General features: G+C 40.2%; 1 protein-coding gene across 4 annotated transcripts in view; it reads right to left on the bottom strand.

Moving 5' to 3' along the window:
• ARL6 (ADP ribosylation factor like GTPase 6) overlaps nt 1–25,503 on the bottom strand; it is a 48,799-nt gene extending 23,296 nt beyond the window's left edge. For 2 of the 4 annotated variants that reach the window (XM_006774964.2, XM_006774965.2), the window contains exons 1-5: nt 25,206–25,503; nt 19,900–20,049; nt 11,904–11,965; nt 11,192–11,260; nt 6,583–6,677 (exon numbers count right to left, since the gene is read on the bottom strand). In XM_006774964.2, coding sequence (XP_006775027.1) covers nt 6,583–6,677; nt 11,192–11,260; nt 11,904–11,965; nt 19,900–20,022 — 349 coding nt within the window. In that variant the 5' untranslated portion in view covers nt 20,023–20,049; nt 25,206–25,503. Of the gene's footprint in view, nt 1–6,582; nt 6,678–11,191; nt 11,261–11,903; nt 11,966–19,899; nt 20,050–20,205; nt 20,210–25,205 lie in introns of those variants that run through there. The other 2 variants (XM_015571291.1, XM_015571290.1) reach the window with 2 other exon arrangements.
• Between the last annotated feature and the right edge of the window lie 2,290 nt (nt 25,504–27,793).

Below are 27,793 nucleotides of genomic sequence, written 5' to 3'. Positions count from 1 at the left end.
GTGGACATCCTCCGAGGGCTGTCGGGCTGCCAGAGGGATGTCTGACTGCCATCTTAGGCCCAATCCCCCCGGGGAGCAAGCCTAAGTCAGCAAGTGGTCATTCCCTGAGGGGTCCCAGACTGCGAGAGGGCAGAGGCTGGGCTGAGGGACCGCCCCCCCCTGCCCGAGTGCACAAATTTTAGTGCACCGCATCTCTAGTCTATAATAAAAATGTGATATGCAAATTGACCGAATGACTGAACAGTGGAATGACTGTCTACACCAGCAGTTCTCAACCTGTGGGTCGCGACCCCTTTGGGGGTCAAACGACCCTTTCACAGGGGTCGCCTAAGACCATCGGGAAACACATATATAATTGCATATTGTTTTTGTGATTAATCACTATGCTTTAATTATGTTCAATTTGTAACAATGAAATTGGGGGTCACCACAACATGAGGAACTGTATTAAAGGGTCGTGGCATTAGGAAGGTTGAGAACCACTGGTCTAGACGCCCTTCCAGAACAACCAGGGGGAAGGGGGGCGCGAGGCAGCTGGGGCTGCAAGGGCTGAGAGGCAGCCAAGGCGGCCAGGGCTACGAGGGCCTACCCTTGCACGAATTTCATGCACCAGGCCTCTAGTCTATATATATAAAAGCCTAAGTGACTGAACGACCAAACAACTGAATGACTGGTCGCTATGATGCGCACTGACCACCCGGGGGCAGACACTCAACGCAGGAGCTATCCCTTGGTGGTCAGTGCACTTCCACAGCCAACCTCCCGTGGCCTCTCCCCCCAGCTGGCAACCTCCCGCAGCCCCTCCCCGTGGCTGGTCAACTTCCCGCGGTCCCTCCCCCTGGACGGCTGGCCCTGATGACCCTGATCGGGGCTAATGGCCAACCTCCTGCAGCCCTTCTCCCCACCAGGCTGGCCCCAATGGTCCCTCCCTGTGCAGGCCAACCTCCTGTAGCCACGATCAGTCCCGGTCACCGTCCTGGCCGAGGGACCCCACCTATGCACAAATTCGTGCACTGGGCCTCTAGTATAAGAATAATGGGTAAACCAGAAGAAGAGCAGGGAAAGGAAACAGCCTATTCAAACCAATAGTTGATGAGAACTTCCCAATCTTATGAAAATAACCAGATCCTTGAATCCAAGATAATAACAAAACACCTTATTATCTTAATCCAAAAAAGGCACATGATATTAAAACTGTCAAAAATTAATGACAAAGAAAGAATTCCCAAGGCTGAATTCAGCGAGGAAAAGAAGATGGCAACCAATAAAGAAAATTCCATTAGATTATCATTGGATTTTTTTTCAGCACAAAGCCTACTAGCTAAGAGTGGAATCACATATTCCAACGAGAGAAATCACCAGTCAAGAAAACAGATGACTGACATCAGAGGAATGGCGCCATAAGGGCACGTCTTCCTTTCCCCCTAACATGTTAACAAAATAACTACCTATAATTCAACAAAGAAGCCCCTGATCAACACGGATGCATGCCGGGGAGACCTGCACACTGGAACAACTAAGGTGGGCTCCTTGGAATAAGCAGGGAAATGAGAAGGGATAGAAGCCGAACACGGCTACAGCAGCAGCAATGTGTCTGCAGCGCAGCTGGGAACTGGCAGCAGCAGTTATGGGCACTTTCCTCGGCCAGTCAGACAGAGAGTTAACCTGGCAAGTGGCTGGCTGTTGGAGTAGCCACTGGAATGGCAGCATTGTGTGGTTACCCACACAAACAGTGAGAGAGTGTCTGAACTGGGGGAGGGTGCATTGTGAATGGGATTTGAGCATGCGTGAGCTGCGAGTCAGCAGACATCCTCCCTACAGAGTTGCTCCCTACAGCTGGGACTGGCTGTGGGCTTTTAGACAAATAAAATAAATAGCAGAGCCCTGGCACTGATTACACACCCAAATCTCACTTCCTGTTGCCCTTGGAATTGGCTTCAGGAGTGTATTATCTGTAGGCCAAGAGCTGTTGCAGCAGAAACAGTTTCCCTCTGTGACTGAACCCCAGAAGGGGTGCTTGGGCTGGACCTGTGGAGGTCAGGGGTCATCATTACTGTGAAGGAAAAACAAACCTCACCCCCAAGCAGCAAAGGTGGTACAGCCCTAAGGAAGCTACAGAGGCTCAAAACTGTGAGGCCACAGAGGATAAAAATCTTACAATTCAGCACCATCTACTGGAACAGAGTAGAAAGGCCTCCTCAGAGATAAATGGGAAAACAAAAGAGAACAGTGAACGCCATGAACCACCACCACCACCACCACAATGACCAGAAAGAAAATCCCCAGAAAACAGGCTGGAACACATGGAATTATGTGAGTTGAATGACAGAGTTCAAGATTGCAGTTCTGAAAATACTCAATGAGATGTGAGGAAATACTGACAAGCAATTCAGCTCACTCAGAAAACAAATCAATGAATAAAATAAGTATTTCTCTAAAGAAATTGAATTAAAAAAAGAATATAGCAGAAATCCTGGAATGAAGCAAGAAATTAAGAGTGAGCTAATGATCATAGAAAACAGAACCAACCAGTTAGAGAAAAGAACTAGTGATATTGAAGATAGGAATCAAGAAATTATGCAGAGGGAAGAAGAGAGAGACCTGAGAATAAAGAAATACAAAATAGCCCTACGAGACCTCTCTGACTCCATAAAAAAATTAACATTAGAATCATAGGAAAGCAGAGGAGGAAGAGAGAGAGAGAGAGCATGGAATAGTCTCTTAAAACAAATAGTGGATGAGAACTTCTCAAATCTATGGAAATAACTAGATCCTCAAATCCAAGAAGCAAACAGAACACCTAGTTACCTCAATCCGAAGAGGCCCTCTCCAAGGCACTTGGTAATGAAGCTGTCAAAAATTAGTGACAAAGAAAAAAATCCTCAAAACATCCAGGGAAAAGAAGGAATGGCCTGTTCTGGCTCAGGCTTTAGATTTTCCTAAAATCTCTCAAACATGTAGCAGCTGGCGCCAGCATACCACATATCTCTCAAGACCTGGCACTAGCACCAGCTTGCCTTGCTTCACAGCTTCGTCATTCCTGGGCACCTTCAAGCCAAACATAAGTAGCAGCCATCTGCAGATCACTCTATAGGTTGTGCTGGGAGCCCCCAGGCAGGGCACAGACAGAAGACCAAAAGGGGAAAAAAATCAAAAATATGAAGATAGTGTAAGGAGCCTTTGGGACAACTTCAAGTGTACCAACATTCACATCATGGGGGTGCCAGAAGGAGAAGCAAGAGAGCAAGATATTGAACACCAATTTGAAGAAATAATGACAGAAAACTTCCCCTACCTGGTGAAAGAAATTCAGGAAGTGCAGAGAGTCCCAAACAAGAGGAACCCGAAGAGGTTCACACCAAGACACATCATAATTAAAGTGCCAAAGGTTAAATACACAGGGTCTTAAAAGCAGCAAGAGAAAAACAGTTAGTAACCTATAGGGGAGCACCCATATGACTGTCAGCTGATTTCTCAAAAGCTGAAACTTTGCAGGCCAGAAGGGAGGGGCAAGAAATATTCAAAGTGATAAATAGCAAAGACCTACAACCAAGATTATTCTACCCAGCAAAGTTATTTAGAATTGAAGGCCAGATTAAGAGCTTCACAGACAAGAAAAAGCTAAAGGAGTTCATCACCACCAAACCAGTATTACATGAAATGTTGAAGGGTATTTTTTAAGAAGAAGAAAAAGATAAAAAATATGAACAATAAAATGGCAATAAATATGTATCTATCATCAACAATTGAATCTAAAAACCAAACTAAATGAACAAGGAATCTAATGAACAGAATAAACTAATGAATAAAATAGAACCAGAGGCATGGAAGCATAGAACAGACTAAAGAATCTCAGAGGGAAAGCGGGAGGTGGTAAGAGATTAATCAAAGAACATATGCATTTATGCTTTACTTATGGATGCAAACAATAGGGCAGTGAAGGTTGGGGATGGGTTGGGAACTAGGTGGAAGGGAGTGGTGAGGGGTAAAAAAGACGAACATCTGTAATACTCTCAATAATAAAGATTTAAAAAAATGTATTCCCAACCCATATAAAAGACCAATAATTTTTTTTAAGTGAAAAAGTCATATAAAGAGTAAGGCTGGATAATATCCCTAAAAAATATCTGAATAAGCTTGAGATTGTGTGATAAAAATACCAAAGGTATTGGGGTTAAACAGCAAGAATTGTTAGAAGGCACACCACACTATTTCTGATTCATTTCTAAACATATCCATACTTTCTTTAAACAACCATGCTTTTCTAAAAGTCTTAGCACAAAGAACACTTAAAAATTTTTTCTTGTAGAATCTCAGAGGGAAGGGACGGGGGTGGGTAGGTGGGAAGAGATCAACCAAAGAACTTGTATGCAGCCCAGGTGGCATGGCTCAGTGGTTAAGTGTTGACCTATGAACCAGGAGGTCAAAGTTTGACTCCTGGTCAGGATTCATGTCCAGGTTGTGGGCTTAGTCCCCAGTGGGAGGCGTGCAGGAGGCAGCCCAATGATTCTCTCTCATCATTGATGTTTCTAGCTCTTTTTCCCTCTCGCTTTCTCTCTGAAATCAATAAAAATATATTTAAAAAAAAGAGAACTTGTATGCATATATGCATAATCCATGGGCACAGACAATAGGGTGGTGAAGGCCTGAGGCAGGTGGCAGGGAAGGGTTGAAGAGATCAATGGGGGAAAATGAGGGACATACCTAATACTTTCAACAATAAAGATTAAAAAGAAATTTTTTTTCCAGGTTTGAATAAGGCTAGAAATGTTGAGTTCCACAATATATACTAGAACATTGTAGTGTGAAAAAAAGAAAGAATATCCATCAAGAGGTAAATAAACTGTGATTCACTCATAGAATGGCATATTAGACACCATTAAAAAAATAATTAGATGTAATATATGCAATCTGATTTGAAAAGATTTCCATTATTAGTGTTACTTGAGAATGGAAAGATGCAGAAAAGTGTATAAAATATAATCCCATTTTAGTAAATAACTATGACAGTCCTCATAGTCCCCAACCCTACACAGGGTGGGACAAAAGTAGGTTTACAGTTGTTTGTATGGAAATACAATAATCTATATATATAAAAGGCTAACATGCAAAGTGTCCCCACGGGAGTTTGACAGGGAGACCAGATCGATCGATCGATCGCTATGACGTGCGCTGACCACCAGCAAAAAATTTCTATATGTGACAAACGGCACCAGAGTTAAGTTAGGGTTTTTCAAAATGCTGACACGCTGAGCTCAAGAGGTTCGCCATCACTGCTCTAGTTGATAAATAATCCTATCTAATAAAAGAGTAATATGCAAATTCACTTCGCAATGAAGATGGCAGCGCCCACAACTAATAAGGAGGGAATATGCAAATTGATGGGACAAGGCGAGAGGTGGAAGGTGGCGCCAGGCTGGAGCAAAGGCGGTGCTGGTAGCCAGGGGAAGGAAGGCCTATTCTTGCACGAATCTTCATGTATCGGGCCTCTAGTAATACAAGAATAAACTGTTTGAGTACCCACAACTGTAAGTCTACATTTGCCCCAACTCAATCTATTTTTGGTGCCTGTGTGCGTGTCATATAGATAGTTGATATAGATGCATGGTATGGCATATATAAATGTCTGAAAGAAAAATACAAAATGATTAATATTGATATCTTGAAAGAATTTTTAAAAGAGTTCCCACAATAAATATGTAAGAAATGCTGTGATTACACATACTTACATACATACATGCATGAAAAGATGGCAACCAAAATCATTTTGATAAGTATTGAGATACATGGATTTTTACTTTTTTCCTTATTCTTTCTTTCTTTCTGCATAATTTGCTATTGACACATATCCTATCTAATAAAAGACAAAAAGGGTAATTGACTGTACCTTTGCTACGCTTCCCATTGGCTAATCAGGGTGACATGCAAATTAACCGCAAACAAAGATGGCAGTTAATTTGCATACTAGGCTCCAAGCGGTGGAGCAAAGCCAAAAGTACCCAAAGCCTGCCAAGCAGCGAGACCTCATGGCCCCGGGATCGGCGGAGCCGGGAGACCTCACGGCCCTGGGATCGGCGGAGCCGAGAGGCCTCACGGCCCCAGAATCAGCAGAGCCGTGAGGCCTCATGGACCCAGGATCAGTTGAGTCCCGAGTCCTCAAGCCCCGGGATCAGCGGAGGCGGGAGGCCTGATGGCTGGGGGGCGGGGCTCTGGCCGGAGGTCAGCCAGAGCGAAGGCCTGGGTCCCGGGTGCCAGAGGAAAACTGGTGCCAGCAGCCAAGGGAAGGGAAGGCCTATTGCAGGAATCTCTTTGTACAACAGGCCTCTAGTTATTTATATAATCAGAAAAAAGGATGTTTTCATTTGGGGGAAAATAAATATCACCGATCTGAAAAACACTGCAAAAAGCTTTGCAATTTAAAAAACATATGGTGCTATAGCTAACGATATTATGAGTTATACATAAAGTGTTTAAGAAAAGTTAATTGTATAGTGCAGGCAATACTTTTTGCCAACACCAAAGACAAAACATCCTATGTAAACAAACACACACACACACACACACACACACACACACACATACCTGGATGATTCAGAAGAGTATCAAGTTCTTCTTTGGCCACAACCATTCTTAATCTATCACTACTATCAATGACAAAAATAATGGCTTGTCCATCTCTGTATAATATAAAGAATGACAAAAATTATAAGATAAACTTATCCAATTTCCCATGTTTGCTCTCCATTTGCATGTCGTAACCTGTGTATTATTTCTTCATATCCTATGTGCATTTATCATTATTGGCTTTGGTACTGTTTCTTATTAGTTCATATGAGTGATTAATATATTAATCATCAGTGGTTATAACATAATTTCTTTTCACATAGATGATAATAGGGTAAATTTAATGACTTGTTATTTCATAATTTTAAAAAATTACAAGTAAAACCACAACCCATTACACAGATATAATCATTGTTAATTTTTTGTGTAAATCAATTTTAACACTGTGTATAGTCACATGTGAATATCTACACCTATACAAATGGAATCCTCCTGTTTTATACACTGCCTTTTTGACATGTATTACATTGACCTTTTTCACTGTATAATTTGAACCACTTTTATATGAAACATTAAAGCTCTAGTGTTTCTCAAATAATTTTTACCATAACCACAGGGAGACATACATTTTGCATTAAGATGCAACAGACACATAACTATATGTAAATATATTTGAAATAGGTCCCCTGAAACAATACTTACAAATAGCTTTTATTTTATTTTACTCTATTTTATTTTTTAAGCTGATAGCTAATCACTGAATTAGTTTAAGGGTTCACTTACAGGTCACAGTGGCACTTCAAAAATCACTGATTCCCTCCTTACCCTTTCTTTTAATAGTTGTAAAGTATTCCATTGCATGATGTGCTATCAAATATTGTCAATCTTCTATCATTGGACTTACAGGTTATTTCTAATTTTCATAATTATGAAAAACTTCAAGATAAGCATTCTTCTAAATACATTTTATAATTTCTTAACATTTTAAAGATCTGTTCTTAGGAATAATATTTCTAGGAGTATATATAAAATTTAAAGTTTTAGATAAACATTGATAAACTGCCCTTTAGAAATGCTCTATCAATGTATACTACTCCCAGCATTTTTCCTACCCTCTTTCAGCATGGTCCTTATCATTCTTTTCAATTTTTGCAATTCTAACAGTATATTATTTTACTTTGTATTTCATGAATTGCTAGTGAAGTTCAATAACTTTTCATATATTTATTGGACATTGATATATTTTTGTCAATCACTTATTCAGTCATAAATTAAGATTTTAAAGTTCAATATCATTATTAATCACATAAATATAAAACTAAAACAACTTTTAAAAAATACTTAAAAAATATGTATTTGTATTATTTCACAGAGAGATAGAAACATCAATGATGAGAAAGAATCATTGATCGGCTGCTTCCTGCATGCCTTACATTGGGGATCGAGCCCACAACCGGGCATATGCCCTGATTGGGAATCAAACCCTGATCTCCTGGTTCACAGGTCGATGCTCAACCACTGAGCCACACCAGCCGGGCTAACACAACTTTTGAATACCACTTTCTCCTGTCACTTAAAAAAATAAATGCAGATTATCACAGTCATATACTACACTGGTACAACTAGAAATATCTTTCAAGAGCTTTAAAGACAGTCAATCACTTTGAGACAGTAATTTTATTTCTGCTATTTCCTCTATGGAAAAACAAAGTGTGACAAAGATTTATGCACTAAGATGTTAATTGAGGGATTGTTTATAATCTTCAAAAACTGAGAATAGCCTTCCTTCCCAAATAAAAAAACGATTGAGCAAATTTTGGCGCAAGCATATGAATAATAATAGGCAGACATTAGAGTTACAATCTGTGTGTTTTTCCTGATTTCCCTTATAGAATGTCAACTGAAAAAGAAGGACAAAAAGTACGTATAGTGTATAATATTAGAAGGCTCTTTCTCAATTATGTAAAGTGTAAATTGTATATTTCAAAAACAATCTTTTAAATCTTTTAGTCTAATAGCTCAAAATGCACTTGTTCTTTAATAATCAAAAAAGTATAGAGACACACAAAATAAATTTGCTATTTTTGTAAACTCGATAGTAACCATTTCACTATTTAACCTACAATTTATCTATAATATTCATGAATCCAGTAACTTCTTCCAAAAAAATTTTGAAGGGAGTTAAAATAAAAAAAAGTTACCTTGTTTTACTATTTTCTACGTATTTTTTTATTTTTATAAAGTAATTAGAATAAAAATTATTTTTAAAAAGTAGCTAAAGTAAATATGTAATTGTTATTTATTTAAAAAATATTTTTGTTTATTTTTTTAGAGAAAAAGAGGAAGGGAGAAGGAGAAAAATATCGATATGAGAGTGGAATATCGATTGGATGCCCCATACTGGGGATTAAGCCTGCAACCTGGGCATGTGTCCTCACTGGGAATCAAACCAGTAACCTCGGTACATGGGATGACGCCCAACAAACTATGCCACACTGGCCAGGGCAAATACATTAATTTTAAAAAGAATTTTTCTAAAACCACTAATTGGAGCAGGAATTAAAATTTCTATACTGAAAACTCAGGGTTTCTTAAAAAAAAAAAGTAACTCACATTTCCCCAGGAAATTTAATGCAAGATACCACACATGCCACTTTCCCTTTTTCAAATTGACCCTCAGATCTGAAATACACTTTTCTACCTCAGAGGTCCTCTGGATCAATATCTGATTTAAAGCGGACTTCAATCTATTAAAATATTCATTGAAAAATATCTGAAGTAAATCTGGGTTCCTATCTGAGAAATAAAATGTTTGTTCTCACATTAGCAGGAAAAATTAACCAATCTAAATCAAAATCTGATCTGGCAGTCATCACACGCCATTTCAAGGCACTTGCCTTCATAAGAGGCATTTAGTCAAGGTATATTGCTTATAAGTTTCAGATTCTAAAAGTGAGTTATGCTGCCTTTAAATGAAGAGTCCTAGTAATATTAGAAGTTAATGAATTCATTTTAACACTGAATAGAAACCCTGAGAGGGTGTAATACATCTGGATGCTAGTAACTTGACAGCTGTTAATCTAATGTGAGTAGCAAGTGCTTGATTTGCATATGCGAAAAATATCTTTAGAATTGCTTATAGAACAAATGGGTCAAGAGTACTGTTATTTTAACTAAATTTATTCAATAAATATTTACTGACGCATACACCCAGCATTATACCTGGCCTTGAAATAATCTGAAGGAAAAATAATGCCTGCCCTTGAAGAGGAGTTCACAAGACTTTAAGATGTGTAAGTGTGATTACGGAGATGTGAAACTACTATGTGAGCACTGGGACAGAATAACTGGGCAAAATAGTGAAATTTCATAGAGGAGGGGACTTTTGAGCACGTCCTTAACGCAAGGGTGGGGAATTAGGCCTTCAGGCTGAATAATGCTCAGGAAATCATTTGGTCTGGCCCTGTCAAGGCATGAGGGGTGAGTTAATTAAATGTCTGACCAAATATAGCAGGCTAATTTTTAAGTTAATAATTTTGTATGGCCTGCAAATGATGTTATAAATGTCCAAATGGCCCTTGGCAGAAAAAGGTTCCCCACCCCTGCCTTAAAGCATGACTATATTAACCTTAAGCAGCAGAGTATAGTAGAACTAGGTGTTAAAAACAGAGCAGTCCTGGCTGGTGTGGGTCAGTTGGTTGAGCATCACCCGTGCACTAAGAGGTCATTGGTTTGATTCCCAGTCAGGGCACATGCCGGGGTTGAAGGCTGGATCTCTAGTAGGGGGCGTGCTGGAGACAGTCGATCAATGTTATGCTCACACATCAATGTTCCTCTCTTGTCCCTTCCTCTCTCTCTAAAAAACCAATAAATTATTTTTTTGGTTTGCTTTGTTAATCCTCATCCGAGGATATTTCCTCATTGATTTTTAGGGCGAGTGAGAGGAGAAAAGACAGAAACATCGATGTGAGAGAGACACATCAATTGGTTGCCTCCTGTATGAGCTCCGACCAGGGCCCAGGCCAGAGAAGAGCCTGCAACCAAGGTATGTGCTCTTGACCAGAATTGGATCTGGGACCCTTTGGTCCGCAGGCTGATACACTATCCACTGAGCAAACCAGCTAGGGCAATAAACAATTTTTAAAAAATATATGTAACTTTACTGATTTCAGAGAGGAAGAGAGAGGGAGAGATAGAAACATCAATGATGAGAGAGAATCACTGACTGGCTGCCTCCTGCACACCGCACTGGGGATGGAGCCCACAATCTGGGCATGTGCCCTGTCTGGGAATTGAACCCTGACCTCATGGTTCATAGGTCAATGCTCAATCACTGAGACACGCCAGCTGGGCCAATAAACTATTCTTAAAAAAAAAAAAGAGAGAAAGAGAGAGAGAGAGAGAGAGAGAGAGAGAGAGAGAGAGAACAACACATGCAAAAGCCCAAAGTTATAAAAGATTTTATGCATATGAGAAATAATGTGAAGTATGACTGTCCTTTCTATAAAATTGGAAAATGCACTAAAGTATATGAAAAATAAACACTGCAACCCAGCCCATGTGATCACTTGGATTTCTAATCATTACTCATTATTTTGATATACCCAACATTCACGATTATACTTACTTATAATAGTGTTCCCAGAGGTTTCTGTATCTTCCTTGACCTGACATGTCAAACACTGTAAAAGACAAACTAAAAAAAAATAAAACAACAAAAAAACCATGACTATATTATAAGCTACTAACTTTAAAGTGTAACTTTTACTTAAACTTTTAAATTGCTTTCAATAAAAGAAACTACTCTTGAGCCTTGGCCAGTGTTGCTCAATTGGATGGGTGCCCTCCCATGCCCTGAAAGGTTGCTGGCTCGATTCCACATCCTGGTTGTGGGCTCAGTCCCTGGTAGAAGGCGTGCAGGAGGCAGCCAATCAATGTTCTGCTCTCACATTGGTGTTTTTTTCTCTCTCTCCCTATCCCTCTAAAAATCAATAAAAAATCTTTAAAACAAGAAAAAAGAAGTCATTTTTGAATATACAATATTCAACTTGGGCCAGTTTTCAAGTACAAATGCTATAAAATAAATCTGTTGAATAGAAATATGATTTTGTAATGAGTAACATAAAAAAAATGTTTTCTTTGCTATTGAGGTTATCAACATTGTCTAAAGCCTAAATTCTAAAAAATAATCCAGAGGAATTGGTATAAATATTTTAACAACTATGGACTCCTGAAAAAACAAAGTACTTTTTCTAAGAATAGGAGGAATGACTAGAAAGATCTAATGTTATCATTTTTACCCACAGCTTCTTAGTCACAAATATAACAAAGTGAATTACCTGGATGATTTGAATTTCTCTATGCTGAATCCTATTGTTGGAACTATATCTTGAGATTGAGCCTTTAAGATAAGAAAAGACAAAGCTTAGAAATTTGCAATTATCAAAGATGAATTTTTTTCCTCAAGTTAAAAAAGAGCATCCAGGTTTTCCAATTCTAAAAATCCGTTACTAAAAAGATGGCAGGTTTTGCAATGGGATCACTGGGGGTAAATTCTTTATAGAAGTTTAAGGTTTACTAATTGTGAATTTTTATGACATGTATTAATTCACATTTTGTGGCTTGCTGCAAGTTAAAATAGACTTCAAGTGGTTTGATAAGTCATGCTGAGTTCACATACAGGATTTTTAAATCTTTCAATACATATTGGTTTACGTACACTATGGGGAACGTCCTCATGTCTGGATGGTATACACCGGTGGTCAGTAAACTGTGGCTCGCAAGCCACATGTGGCTCTTTGGCCCCTTGAGTGTGGCTTTTCCACAAAATACCACATGTGGGCGCGCATGTACAGTGCGATTGAAACTTCGTGGCCCATGCGCTGAAGTCGATATTTTGTGGAAGAACCACACTCAAGGGGCCGAAGAGCCACATGTGGCTTGCGAGCCGCAGTTTGCCGACCACTGGCTATACACAGTCCCTGCTCTCATGGAATTTATAATCTAGATGATTAGTGCCTAGTATCCTTCCAAAAATATCTTTCTTTTTGTTGATAATGTTGGACAGAATTCATTTCCTGCTAAATAAGCAATTAAGTTATAGACAAACACAACTTGGGGCTGCGATTAAGTGCAATGAGGTGTTTGGGGTGGGAGGCAATGGGGCAGAAGGTTGTTAGGAGGCATGGAAAAGGGGTGCTCAGGAAAAGCTTCTCTGAGGAGGTGATATCTGACCAAGGAGTGAATATCAAGAAGAGGAAAAGTTATGACAAGATCTTGGCAAAGAACATTACAGTGAAATGACCTTAACCCCTTCCCCAACAATTTTTTTGTTAAAAACGTTTCTTTTTCAGACTAATTTTTTTATTTTGGTTCTATATAGTATTTTTGATGCTGGTTATGAAAACAGTTTGTAACTCGTCTTCCTATAAACCATATTTTTTTTACCATATTTTCTTAGTATACTCGTCGACGACTGAAAAAGAACATTTTGCGAAAACGAGTATACACGTTTCTGCCGGGGAAGGGGTTAAGACAGGAAGAAACTTACCATTTGGGGAAAGTATAAAGCCTATATGTCTAAGGCATATTATGTAAGAGAAAGAGCTGTATGCAACAAAGTAAGGAAGGTACTGCCTTGAAGGCCATGATGAGGAATTCTTTGTGGAGAGACTGTAGGTGGGCAAGAGTACAGCAGGGGACCCACTGACACGTCCCACAGGCAAGTAACGTGCCTTATACTGGCAACTTAACACAGTGTCTCCTAACATTTCCACCATCAAAACTGTTCCTTACTTTGATTAAAAATCATCTACCTTCTGATCCAGATGCCTAGAGGTTATTCTTGACTCTCTTCTTTTTTAAAAAAAATATATTTTATTGATTTTTTACAGAGAGGAAGGGAGAGAGATAGAGAGTTAGAAACATTGATGAGAGAGAAACATCGATCAGCTGCCTCCTGCACATCTCCCACTGGGGATGTGCCTGCAACCCAGGTACATGCCCTTGACCGGAATCGAACCTGGGACCTTTCAGTCCGCAGGCCGACGCTCTATCCACTGAGCCAAACCGGTTTCGGTAGACTCTACTTTTTTATATTCTCTATATAGCCATTCAATAAGCTTCATTAGTTCCATCTTACTAATTTAGGTCAGACCCTTATAATTTCTTGCTTTTAATCATTATAACAGCCTCCTAATTACTCCCAATTGCTAATAGGCTACCTTACTTAATTTTTCTAAGCCTTAGTTTTCTCAAATTTAAAATATATTGTCCTTAGCTAATAAAGTTATCATGAAAATTAAATGCGTTAATGGATGCAAGATACTCAACAGTGTCTGGTCCATAGCAAATACTTAACAAACGTTTGCTATTATTATAATTACTCTCAGTGATTTTATTCTATTCCCAATTTTCTCCATACTCCCGTAAGTTTAACTCAAAAAAATCCCCCTTCAGTTCATCTGATTGCTTTTATGTGAAAACAGGAAGAATAGAGAAGAAATTGTTGCCTCACATCATAAGTTCACTTTGCTAGTCTACTGGAAATCCTATATAATAAAAGGGTAATATGCAAATAGAACAAATGGCAGAACCAAACAACCAATCAAAGTGCAATATGCTAATGATATGCTAAGGTCGCTCAACCACTTGCTATGACGTGCACTGACCACCAGGGGGCAGATGCTCTGACCAGTAGGTTAGCTTGCTGCTGGGGTCTGGCCTATCGGGACTGAGCAAGATGGGCCGGCATGCCCTGGAGCCCTCCTGCGGCCCCTCCCCAGCTCGATCATGCACCAGTGGGGTCCCTCAGCCTGATCTGTGCCCTCTTGCAATCTGGGACTCCTCAGGGGATGTCAGAGAGCTGGTTTCAGACCAATCGCGCAGGCTACTCCCCTTGGGAGGGAGCCAGAAGCTGGGCTCATGGCTGACGAGTGCTGCTGTGGCCGCATGAGCCTCTCTCAATTGGGTCTGATAGGACATGATGAGTGGGAGCGGCAGGTAGGAGCTGCAGGCGGTTTTGGGCTGCGTGTTTTGGCCTGATCCCTGCAGGCCACCCAGAGGGACCCCACCCGTGCATGAATTCGTGCACCGGGCCTCTAGTTTAAAATTAAAATGGAAAGACAGAAACTGCAAAGTCACTGGAGCTTGGTCCCTTTAATGGGACCAATGTGCCAGTGAAAAGGCATTCTCAGAGCTACCTTGGTTTTGCCTTTCTGAAGTTTGTTTATTCAGCTGTTCCTTCCTTCTTATGAAGTGCCTAGTATTCTTCCAAAAATATCTTTCTTTTTGTTGATGTTGTACAGAATTCATTCCCTGCTACTCAGATTCATGCCTCATACTTTCATTGCACAACAGATTTGGAATAGTCTCCTAATTTTTATTGCCCCCAAATACTCCTGTTTTGATCTTAAAAGTTTCTTGTGCCAATCTTGTGATAAAATCATCAGCTATTATTAGGAAAAACATACCAATAACAAAAAAAGTGAGGAAGTTAAAAGTTTTAAAATATCTCTGAAAATTGAAGCCTTGTCTAACTTCTTCACAAACTCTTTTGTTCCCAGAGAAGCTCCTTTTAACTTGCTATTTTACTTAATAGGGATAAAATTAATCAACTTTGTTTTCTTCCTCTCACTTCTAAAGTTCTAATGGAAGATAATCAGAAAAAAGAAACTCCAAAAATTAAGCAGGATAGAACGAGATATGTAAGCTGACGTTTCTACATTAAAGTGGGATTTATTTTCTTCTACAGAATTTCAAAAAATAGTCTCCAACATTACTCTTCCTCTGCTCTATCCAGGAATAAATGAATTTTGATCATTCTCAAAAGTGGACAGGGAATGGTACAAAGTCAACAAAGAGCATAGGAATTATTACTTAAGAGGGATAGACCTCTCTGGGCTGAGACAGCCCAGGGATAGGCCAACATCAACAAGGAGAGAATGAGATTTCTGAGAGAGACTCTATTTGGTTAGTTTCAGTAAGTCTAGTAAAAATTGTATCCTTGGTGCCAGCAATCATCATTGCCTGTCTAAAAATAAAAATGAAAAAAAAAATCAGTCATCAATCTCTTTGTCCAAAACTATATTTAAGTGCCAAGAAATATTCTAGGGATTCAGTGTTAAACAATATAAGATCCATGCTCTTATGGAATTTAAATTTAAATTTATGGAGGAAATTTAGTGAACAAGTTACCAACTGATAATGCAAGATAATTTCAGACTATTTTAAATGCTAAGAATATAAAACTGGATGATGTGGTAGAATGAAAGCATGCTATGTTGAGAATGGGAGAAAAAATAGGAATTTTAAAGAAATATGTTTATAGAGTGCATCTATCTCTAAGAAATATAGCTAAGACCATATTCTTGAGAAGAATAACATGTTAAAATGTACCCCTTCTCTCCCTATTCATCAGTTTAGAAAACACCAGCAACTTCACTATGTAAACAATACATCAGCATTAGGACGGCTTAATATTAAAAATCAGTTTGGTTCTAGAGCAGGGGTGGGCAAACTTTTTGACTTGAGGGCCACAATGGGTTCTTAAACTGGACCGGAGGGCCGGAACAAAAGCATGGATGGAGTGTTTGTGTGAACTAATATAAATTCAAAGTAAACATCATTACATAAAAGGGTACGGTCTTTTTTTTTTTTTTTAGTTTTATTCATTTCAAAGGGGCCGGATCCGGCCCGCGGGCCGTAGTTTGCCCATGGCTGGTCTAGAAGTATTTACTTATCTAGCAACTGACTTTATCCACAAAAAAATATGGGACTACATTCCAATAAAATGAGATTTGTAATTTTTTTTGTAGCACATTTCTGATACAGTATTGAAGATTTCTATAATTCACTTAATTTATTACAAGTAATGTTTCTAAGACTAAATTCACAAGAGGCTCTTCTTTGGTTCAAAGATAGGGAGGAAGCGAGTGTTGTATCTATACCTGTGTGACAGAGGTTTGGGGGTCTTTAAAAATCCCTTTCAAGCAACTTAGTCTGCTCTCAGACTAGAGGACAATTTCTGTGAAGAAAAAGGATAGTTGCTAGTTCCATAATTCACCAGAGAGAACACTAGCTGGGTACCCAGATTTTCCTGCAGGCTCTCACGAATGTGGTGTATAAACTGGGAATATCAGAAAATTTCAAGATGACATATTGAGCACATGCTGCTTCCTTCCTGTTCTACCCCAAATCTCTAGAAATGACAGAATAAATTATGAAAATTGTAGGGAGCAGCTCCAGAGTTATACCTCGAATTGACCTGTGGCAGAGCCACAAACAAGTCCCAGCTTAGAAGGCAGAGCCCTTTTAGAATAATTAAGCTTTACCTTATGGGCACCCCCTTTCTTTCTTTCTCTCTATATATATATTATTGATTTTTTTACAGAGAGGAAGGGAGAGGGATAGAGAGCTAGAAACATGATGAGAAACATCGATCAGCTGCCTCCTGCACACCCCTCACTGGGTATGTGCCTGCAACCAAGGTACACCCCCCTGACCGGAATCAAACCTGGGACCCTTGAGTCCGTAGGCCGACGCTCTATCCACTGAGCCTAACCAGTTAGGGCTGTCTGTCTTTTCTTTAATTCTTCACCACCCCTCCTCAGGCTCACCAAACCCTTGGCTGTGCTGATATAGCACAGAAAATAAATTCTCAAGTTAAAAAATAAGAGCAAGTGTCTTCAAAGGACCAATAATGTTTAGGGAGAAAGCTATTCCCAGCCACATCAAAGATTATTCCTATGGTAATAACCATGTCTTGGGGTAGAAATCACTATACTTTGGGGATGATAGAGGAACAGACTGTAATTTCTATTTTGTTCTTTGAATATTATTTCTCTCAATTTGAGTATAGTGATTGAGTATAATATAGTGACTGAGTATAGTGATTATTTGAGTACAGTAGACACTGGGGAGTTGGTCCACTGGAGGGCTATTAACTGTGGTTCTGGTTTTCATCATTTTGTACTTATTGGAACAATTTTTAAAAAAATTTCCTTTTGCCGAAACCGGTTTGGCTCAGTGGATAGAGCGTCGGACTGCGGACTGAAAGGTCCCAGGTTCGATTCCGGGCGAGGGCATGTACCTGGGTTGCGGGCACATCCCCAGTGGGAGATGTGCAGGAGGCAGCTGATCGATGTTTCTCTCTCATCGATGTTTCTAGCTCTCTATCTCTCTCCCTTCCTCTCTGTAAAAAATCAATAAAATACATTTAAAAAAAATTTCCTTTTGAGGCCAGTTGAGTATGGTTCTACTTTTTTTTTTTTTTTTGCCATATATCCATTGTTCTCTAAATTCAATTCTGGACCCCCTCCAATTAGATAGGATGCTATATCTTCCTCTTTAAGAACAGATAAGAAATTTCTTATAATCACCTAGGTCAGAAGACAGACTCCCATATATGTTGGCTTTTTAACCCGCTCTTTTCCTTACTGGGGAAAAATCTCTTTTTCCCTGTTTCCATATAGAGACAACTCCATTACAGTGACACTCCTAGTTTGTCTATCTCCCCTATCCCAATTTATTCCTCTCCATGAGGGGGAAATGACTTCTTTGCTCAGTTTGCCAAATGGAACTGAATATCCTTGGTTCTGCCTATCTGTCTGTCTGTCTCATTTGAGAGCCACATGCTTTTCCCAAGCATGCATTCTCACCCGTTCTTAGCCATGCGGTAGACCTAGAAGAGCTAGTCCTTCCTTAAGGAGAAAACATTGAAAGTTTGGAAGGCTAAATTTCAATCCAAGAATGTGTTAGCAAGTCCTCTGGCCAGACTTAAACTTTGCCCTGCAAAATCAACCTTTTCAATAAAGCTGTTATTTTTTTGACCTCTGCCTAATTTTAGCATCTCAATGATTCTCCACTCAGCTGGGAAGTCCCCTTAAAACATCTATATTACCTTCCAAATCCATTATCAGCTTCTTATCCCAGCTACTTCAAACTAATTCCCACCTGAAAATACACCAGTGGTTAGGTGTTTTTAAATGGCAAACTCATCTATGTAGAAGTAGGGAATAATGACCAGAAAAAAAGAAATAATGGCATTTTCTTAATTCCAAAGCAATCTCCAACTAAATAGAAGTAAAACTGGAGCTGTTGCAAAAGAAATGGAGCAAGAAGTCATTCTACCCAACCTGAAGCACTATTTGGAGGCAATGAAGTCTACCTTTAAGTACCATATTTAGGGGCAATATCCCCACTCTCTACTCCTGCAGTCATTAAGAGTACCAGCTTCCTAATGTTTGCCCTATCTGGACAGTCCATGTTATCTTTTCATTCAACTAATGGTTTAAGTGAAATTAATTGACTAATAGTTTTTACCTAAATAAAAGTATTTATAACTGTAAATGTTGGTTGTCTTCCAACATCCACTTTCACTTTCTTCTATACTTATAGGACCCCTGTTATTTTTAAAAGCAGTAATATATGTTCTGATTAAAAGATCCCGCCTTATTTATAGAGAGGAGTAGCCAGTGAGGCCTAAGAGTCATTAGTTGGAGTGTCTGGGTAAATTCTTCCAAGAAGGCTTATTCAGGAAGAAGGCCTATTCTTTTGTCCTGTCTTTTCTCCTTCTTGTGACTTAGAATATAGATATGATAGTTAACCAAAGTGACCATGTGAAGATCTTGAGGATGAAAACCAGGCACTAAAAATAGCAGAGCAAAAAAATGGAAGGTACCTGGATCTCTCGTGACCATGTATCTACCATACCTGCCCTGGAATACCTCCTCTGGACTTATTTAGATGATAGCAAAAGAAGGCTCTATTTTATTTAGTCCACTATTATGTGGGTTTCCTTTATATGTAGCAGAAACTAGCTTTAACTCATGCGTCATGTGTTAAATGTGCTAGCTTTATATAGTTTTCAATTATTAAAACAATAAACTTATACACTTATTACTTAAATGACGTAAAAGTCATCTTGCTTATTACTACTGATATGCATACCATACTCATGAGAAACTGCCTAGTTATCCACAGAACCTGTAAAAATGATTCACCTTTCCTTTTGTTTTGCTCTTCTTATAAAGAGAGAGCCAAAAAGACAGCAAGACTAGCTGAAAGTAAACTGGGAAAATTTGTGAAGATGTTTTGAGAAAAAAAGACATTTGGAAAATATGCCAGTTTAAATAATCAAGATTTACCTATATACCTGCGAAAAATATACTGCAAACAATGGCTTACTGATACTTATTAATTTAAGTAATAAGTTCCCCACCCCTACTGTTAATAGGATTTCATAACATGATTACATGAAGTTATAATGGCAAAATAAGTTTGCATTTTAACTTTCTCTAGAAGAAAACACATAAAACATCTAACAAAGACACTTACATTTGAAGGTTTGAGTTTGTTGATGATGGTGGTTTTGCCACTATTATCCAGCCCAAGGCACAAAACATGGACCTCCTTCTTCTTCAGGCCCAGCAGCCCTGAAAGTCTGTCTAGCAATCCCATAATGCGATTCAGATATTTACAAACCAGCTGCAAGTCAGGAAAAAAACACACACATTACCACAAGCACGTTAAGTATGGAAAATATGAGCATGTATATAAATATTTAATAACATAAAGACACAATGATGTGAAAACCATGTCAATATAGGTTTGCATTTAGTAAACAGAGTATAAGCTGATTACCAGAAAGGAGCCTTAACTGAAATGCAGATCGGCAGCTTATAACCCCTGGCAACATAGACTAATGCCCTGCAAACAGCTGTACATTTGTCACTGTAATTTTGTAATATTTAAGAAGAAATACTGGTTAAACTCAGTATCTGTGGAGTCCACCATTTGTGATACATGAAAATATCTGCAGCCTTTTCTGGAAATTTGGGACAATGTATGGGCAATGGGGTTCATGGCAGGGTGGGGAACCTTTCTCTGCCAAAGGCCATTTAGATATTTATAACATCATTCGAGGGCCATACAAAATTATCAACTTAAAAATTAGCGTGCTATATTTGGCTAAACATTTTTTAAAAATATATTTTATTGATTTTTTACAGAGAGGAAGGGAGAGAGATAGAGAGTTAGAAACATCGATGAGAGAGAAACAACGATCAGCCGCCTCCTGCACATCTCCTACTGGGGATGTGCCCACAACCCAGGTACATGCCCTTGACCGGAATCGAACCCGGGACCCTTCAGTCCGCAGGCCGACGCTCTATCCACTGAGCCAAACCGGTTTCGGCTTGGCTAAACATTTAACTAACTCACCCAGACCAAATGATTTCGTGGACCTTATACAACCTGTAGGCCAACATTCCCCACCCCTAACGTGGAGTCTAAGGCCGAAGTTTAGAAGTAGGTGGACAAAAAAAAAAGAGAACCCTGGCCAGTGTGGATCAGTTGGTTGTAGTGTCATACACCGAAAGGTGGTGTGTTAAATTCTGGGTCAGGGCACCTACAGGAGGCAACTGACTAATGTTTCTCTCTCACATAGCTGTTCTTTTTTCTCTCCCTTTCCTTTCTATAATCAATAGAAAACATATCGAGTGAGGATTAAAAAACATTTTTTTTTTGCCCTAGCCCATTTGGCTTAGCAGTGGTTCTCAACCTTCTCTCCCTTTAAATACAGTTCCTCATGTTGTGACCCAACCATAAAATTACTTTCGTTGCTACTTCATAACTGTAATGTCGCTACTGTTATGAATCGTAATGTAAATATCTGATATGCAGGATGGTCTTAGGCGACCCCTGTGAAAGGATCGTTCGATCACCAAAGGGGTCGTGACCCACAGGTTGAGAACCGCTGGCTTAGAGCATCAGCCGGAGGACTGAAGGGATAGAGGTTTGATTCCGGTTACCTTACTTCGGTTGCAGGCTTGATATGGAAACCAATTGATGTGTCTCTGACATCAATTATTTCTCTCTCTCTGTCTCACCCCTCCCTTCCACGCTCTAAAAATCCATGGAAAAATGTCCTGGGGCGAGGATTAAAAAAAAAAGAAAAAAAGAAAAAGAAAAATTGAGACTGGCTACATTGTTTGAACCCATTGGCTAAATCTTTTTCTGAAGCCAGCTCCAACATTTTATTTTGCAAGAATATGAAGTAATAAATATTAAATTCATGTTTTTATTTGTTTGCTTGATAATATTCAGTTTAGGTTACATTTCCTATCATTAGAAACAAAGAATTCTTATATATAGGATGTCCTCCCAAAATGTCTACACACACCTTGAATAATTATAAAGGCAGTGTTTATTAAAATACATTTCATTTTCGCTCAGCTGGTGTGCTCAGTGGTTGAGCATTAACCCATGAATAATTATAACAATGGTACGATTCCCAGTCAGGGCACATGCCCAGGTTGTGGGCTTGATCCCCAGTAGGGGGAATGCAGGAGGCAGCCAATCAATGATGTTTCTCTCTCAATGATGTTTCTATCTCTCTATTCCTCTCTCTTCCTCTCTCTCTAAAAATCAATAAAAACATATTAAAAAATACATTTCATTTTCAAAACTGAGCTATCAGCTGTTTAAGAGTATATACATTTTTTTGGACATCTTGTATTTATCTTAATTTTTCCATAGTCCTTACATTTATTTCTGGCAAGCCACTACAAATTCATTTAGGAAGAAGTTTATGTATAATATATACACATTCGTGAACACTCACACAGTGTTATCAAACCTTAATATCTGCTTTTTTAAACCATAATGTACCTGAAGTAGCCTGTTAAGTAGTATTTTAAGGAAGTAAATACCGATCTTAGATTTTAATCTAGTTTTCTTAAATACTGTAAAAGTTTCTTTAACTCATCCCTGACGTGTTCATTTGTTTATTAATTCATTCTTTGGGGGAAAAAAATCCTTCCAATGCAAACCTTAAAAAAATCTCCATTAGAAATCCAAACAGAAGTATTTTGAAGTCAAATAAAACGGCTGATAACATATTGCTCACTATGTGGTCACCTGTTCATATCCTTCTAAAGTACGTACTGTTAAATTTAGATGTCAGGTTTCCAAATGAAACTTCCCAAAGGTGTTCCCTTCAGGCCCATTGCCTACCCAAACATTACTATGTGAGTGGGAGAAGAAATGTATTTCTCTGCCAGCTCTAAACTGCTATAGGGACTGCTATAGCAGTAACTATAGTACACCGGTGTTTCAAATATTTCCTATTATTCTCTGAAACATGATTTTTAAAGTTCTCTGCCGGGAGCCAGTCCATCCTTGCTGTTTCAAGGGACCTGGCATATATAGCATACTGTTCTTAATATGTTTGCTCACCTTCTTGGCGCTGTGTTTTAACCAAGGTCACCTCTCCGAGAAAGGTTGTTTCCCCAAGTAGGGATTTTCCCCTGAAGTTAGGGAGGGAATAAAACCTCTTAATTAAGTGCCAGGCGGGTAATTAATCACTTTAACTACGAACAATCATGCTTAAGCTACATAATCTTTACTCCCTGGAATGGAGATAAGAAACGCCGTAACCTTTGGAATAGAGATTGAGAGGATTGGAATCAACTGGTATAAATACAGATGTAACAAGACAACAGGAGACAGAACTTAGATGAAGATCCTAGAGACAGAACTTAGAAGACAGAGCCTAGAACATAGAACTTAGAAGACAGAACTTAGGAGACAGAACTTAGAAGACAGAGCCTACACAGAACCTAGAGACAGAAGAACTTCGCTTGAGAGAACATGGCAAAAGATCCTGGACAGAACCTGGCTACAGAACTTGGCTGGAGAACCTAGACAGAACCCGGCTACAGAACCTAGCGAGAGAACATGGCTACAGAACCTGGCTGGAGAACCTGGAGAACGTGGCTGGAGAACCTAGCAAGAGAACATGGACACAGAACTTGGCTGGAGATTGTGGCTAGAGATCCTGGCAAGGCTGCTGATCAACTGAACGCTGTCTCCGTGTCATTCCTTCTTCGCCGACTTCGTCCACACCTTTGGGGACCCCTGGACCCGCTGGGGTCGGACCCCAGCAGTTCTCTAAACATTAACCTCATTTATTTGATTTATTCTCACTTCCATCTAAGGTTCCAGAAGCCTGTCACCTTACAGCTCCTTCAGTACTTTTTATCCCAGACGAGGTCAGACTTCGAAGGATGTGAGGCTCCAGCAACTTAAATCATAAGAGGCTTCCCAGACAACTGCACTTGAAAAGGGGCTGCAGCATCAATTCTGCTCAGGACCCTTGGGAGATCATTACGGACAGAAGTTTCAAAATGGAATTCTAGTAATGTGTAGGAAAAAAGGTGCAGTGACCCATCCAAGCATGGGGCTTATAGAAGAGCCCCAGTTGCCTTCCCCAAGGAATGGGGTTGATGGCAGGTACTCCATTTGTCCCGCCTGAATCAATTTTTCCCCTTGTGTTGGAGATTTAAATTTCTTTCAATCTATTCCTTTTTATCTCAGCTTAAGGATAAGCATTTGGAGGATCTATTTTAAGCTAGCCTTCTGATATCATAAAACAATTCACACAATTTTAATTCAAAGTAAATTTGTCATAATTCACTGATATACATATATCTAGTTTTCCATACAATTTTGAACCGATTTTAAAAAACATGATGACTTCTCACATGATCCCCCTCTGGGAATCGACTATAAAGCATCAATAGTCAAAAGCCTGATATTGAATATTCATTTTTCATAGAAACTTGGATTGTGATTTTCCGTCCGCTTTTCACGGATTATCAAAGGTCCCAATGCTTGTGACATACAATTTAAAAGAGCAGTCAGTTGTTCTAAAAGGTGTAATTGCATTTACTGAAGTTGCTTTATAAACACATCATATGCTTCTATTTCTTAGTAATTATGTATTTCTGTAAGGTGACTCTTGTGTGCATGAAAGGAGGGGGAAAAAGACAATTCAAACTACTCGACATTTATTTATTATGTCTTAACTGTACAGTGAGAAATACAATGAAAGTTTTCTGCACACTATTGGATTAGTATTTCTGAAGATGGGATCAGACATCCGCATTTTAAAAAGCTACCCAGTGTTTCTGATGTATAGTCACTACTGAGAACTACTGGCTTTCAGAATAAATTCCAAACTATCACGCACAGCTTTTAAGGTTGTTCGCAATTTGGCTCCAATCGACCTTTCCAGTTTTGTATCTCACTGTTTTCCTCCCGCTGCACACTAGCTAATCAAATTCTTTTGGCTATTATCCGAGAACTGCTTTCTAAAGGACTACTTGTTGCCAAAGAAGTCCTAAAGAATTAGGATTTTATTCACAGTTAAGAACTTAGAAGATAAGCTGCAGGGACAGTGGTCAGGCAAAGAAAACACTGAGCTGTACTTTATAATCCTTAAAAAATGTTTCTAGCGTGAATTACAGCACACGCTATCTCAAATAGACATTTTTACTCGTCTCTCAGTGTTTGATTATGAAAGTTTAGTTATACTTCCCACACACCACATAAAAACACCCAGACTGGACAGTACGAAAACAAGCACCGCCACAAAACAACACACAAATGTTATTGGAATGAGTTTTCTGGGGTCCCCAAGTACCCACCGCAGAAGTGCCCTTCTCCCTCCCCGCCTCTCACACGGGAAAATAACCACAGAGTGAAAAACGGGGGGCAGAGCCACCCTGATGCAGCCGGGGGGCGGGCGAGGGCAAGGTGATGGGCGCCGCTGGCCACGAAAATTGTCGGCGGGGAAATACCTGCGGGCCCGGGAGCTGGTGAGGGACGGGGAGGGAGACCTCGCTCGTCCCTCCCGGGGACGGGAATCTGCCGCGGGCGACCCTCTGCCTTTCCTCTCTCGGCCTCCAAGGAAGGCTTTCCGGTCCCGGGCAAAGCCGCCTCCACAAGTTGGGAGAACAAGTAGCCGCCCACTCCGCCCGAGGCTCAGTCAGTAGGCGCGTGGCGTTCCCCTGGCAACCGGAGGCTCTTCCGGTCCCGCAGCCACGCTTCCTTCCAGGTCACAGCGAGCCTGCGCCGTCTTCCCACTCCGCGTCTGGAAGAGCTGGCGGAAACGCCGCCCGCGGAGTGTTAGGAAGGCGGGAGCGCCGTCCCGTGGGGCGTGATGGGAGTTGTAGGCGCGCACCGCCTGTTGGGAAGCGTGTGGCGCCTGCGGTAGCTGCACCGCTCTCCGTCCTGGTCTTTGCGGGATGTCAGCGCCCGGAGCGGGCTGTGCGATCGGCGGGCTGTGCGGGCAGCGCCCTGAACGCGGAGGAGTGTGCGCCGTGGCTGGGCACGGGCCCGGCGTGGTGGCAACGACCGCTGGGCGCACTGTGTTACTAGGGCCAGGTGTGTGCGGGAGGCGCCCCGCTGCCCTGCGCACCCACCCTCTTCTGGGCTCTGATAGGCCTGGGACCCTGGATGCTGGCGAAGTAAAGGTGTTAATGTAGGTTGGGAGAGGAGATGAACTCGCAGGTATTGTTCCGCCAAAGAATGCCTGCATCCTGGCTTCCCAGCTCTCTGATCTGCAGAGTTCCAGGAGGCATAATCTCCTGTGAGCGGATTACAGTCCCCGGAACCAACCCAGCAGGTGGTCAGAAAAACATTAATAGTCTTAGTGTTTAAAGTTAGCCACCTTAGCTTGCAACTGGGACTTTATAGTAACACATGATCCTCCAATTGAAAATATTTTGACATGCACGTTTTCCACATTTTACTATCCTTGCCAAAGTGGAGACTACAGATGTTAGGGGCAAAAAGAATATTGGGGACTAGTTATAATTATGGGAAATATTAATCATGCTCTATTAACCATGCTTACCTTGTTCTGGTTAAAGAAAGGACATTCTAACTTGGTTGGAAGTTGTATGCCCCGGGGCCTGGGAGTCAACCTTGGAATGCCTTCCATTCTCATTCAAGACCTGCCTATTATCTTGGAAAGAGTAACAGCTTTGTTGCCCAAACAATGGAGTCCCACCACAGCCTGCATAGCCTACTTCCCCATGTAATCTTTGTCCTACCCTATATCAGCAGCTGGGTTATGAGGGGCTGCAGAGCAGAGTTTTCTTTTTGTGGACGACCAGCTGCTCTCTTGTACAGCTGGCAGTATTGGAATAAACGCTCATATATGATTCAACCCTGTCTCTGCTTAATTGGCTCAAGCAGTGACAGGCAGCATGGACCCATTGATTGTCCTGGTTACACACATGCAATAGTTTTAAAGGTCTAGGATTTTTTTTTTCTGTAAACCTTTCAATCTTCCTATATAGGCATAATCGCCCCCCCCCCCATGAACGGTGTTCTTGACTTAAAAGTTCTTCGAAGAGTTTTCATTTCTCATCTACTTTGTTACTGAAGTATAGGATTTATCCCTCCTCCAACTACCTAGTGCAATTAACTACCAAATTAGTAATTAATTTGGCCTATTAAATGGAGGGCGAAAAAAGACTAGAAAGAATTCACAAAAGTAATGATGGGGGAAGGGGAGGGTTATACTGTTGCAGAAGACCAGAGGAAAACCAAGTGACACTTTAGAGCAGTGGTTCTCAACCTTCCTAATGCCACGACCCTTTAATACAGTTCCTCATGTTACGGTGACCCCCAATTTCATTGTTACAAATTGAACATAATTAAAGCATAGTGATCAGTCACAAAAACAATATGTAATTATATATGTGTTTTCCGATGGTCTTAGGTGTCCTCTGTGAAAGGGCCCTTAGACCCCCCAAAGGGGTCGCGACCCACAGGTTGAGAACCGCTGCTTTAGAGAAAATGAGTGACACTGTTTATTTTCGCCGGCAAACTCAGGGAATAACTTTCCAAATCTGAGTAAAGTAACATGCAGGCGGCTTCTCTTTTATATCTTTCTGGGGTCTTTGTCCCTTGAAGGTGGATTATGCTTCTGGTCTTTCAGGGTTTGCAAGAAGGCCCCCAGGTGTTGGGGGTCTCCAGGCCATATCTGATGCTTTGGCCTGATGCCAGTGTTACTAACCCTCCCTCCGGGGCAGTGCACTGTTCACAGTTTATGGCCTCTGTAACAGATTCTACAAGACCAGTTTCTGGGAAAGAGGTAGTGACTTAATTATAGGTTATCAAGAATGTACGCTGGACTTGCTGGCACAAATCCAGATTTCTAGCCCCCCAAATATCAGGGTTACATTGAAATTAGCCCTTTTTAGCCTTCTCATTATGTGTATAATTATGGGATGCTTTTTGTTTTGTTACTTTTCCAACTGTGGCTGTTATTTTTACAACGAAAAAAAAAAGAAAAAAAGAAAGAAAAAGAAACATGGCCAGGGCTGGTGGCTGTTGAAATGCAAAAACAAAAAACAAAACCCTTATACAGTTGCAT

This window comes from Myotis davidii, unplaced genomic scaffold (assembly GCF_000327345.1).
Source record: "Myotis davidii unplaced genomic scaffold, ASM32734v1 scaffold48, whole genome shotgun sequence".
NCBI classification, from domain to species: Eukaryota; Metazoa; Chordata; class Mammalia; order Chiroptera; family Vespertilionidae; genus Myotis; species Myotis davidii.
The sequence above is the reverse complement of the archived record's forward strand: the minus strand, read 5'-3'. Positions and strand labels throughout refer to the sequence as shown.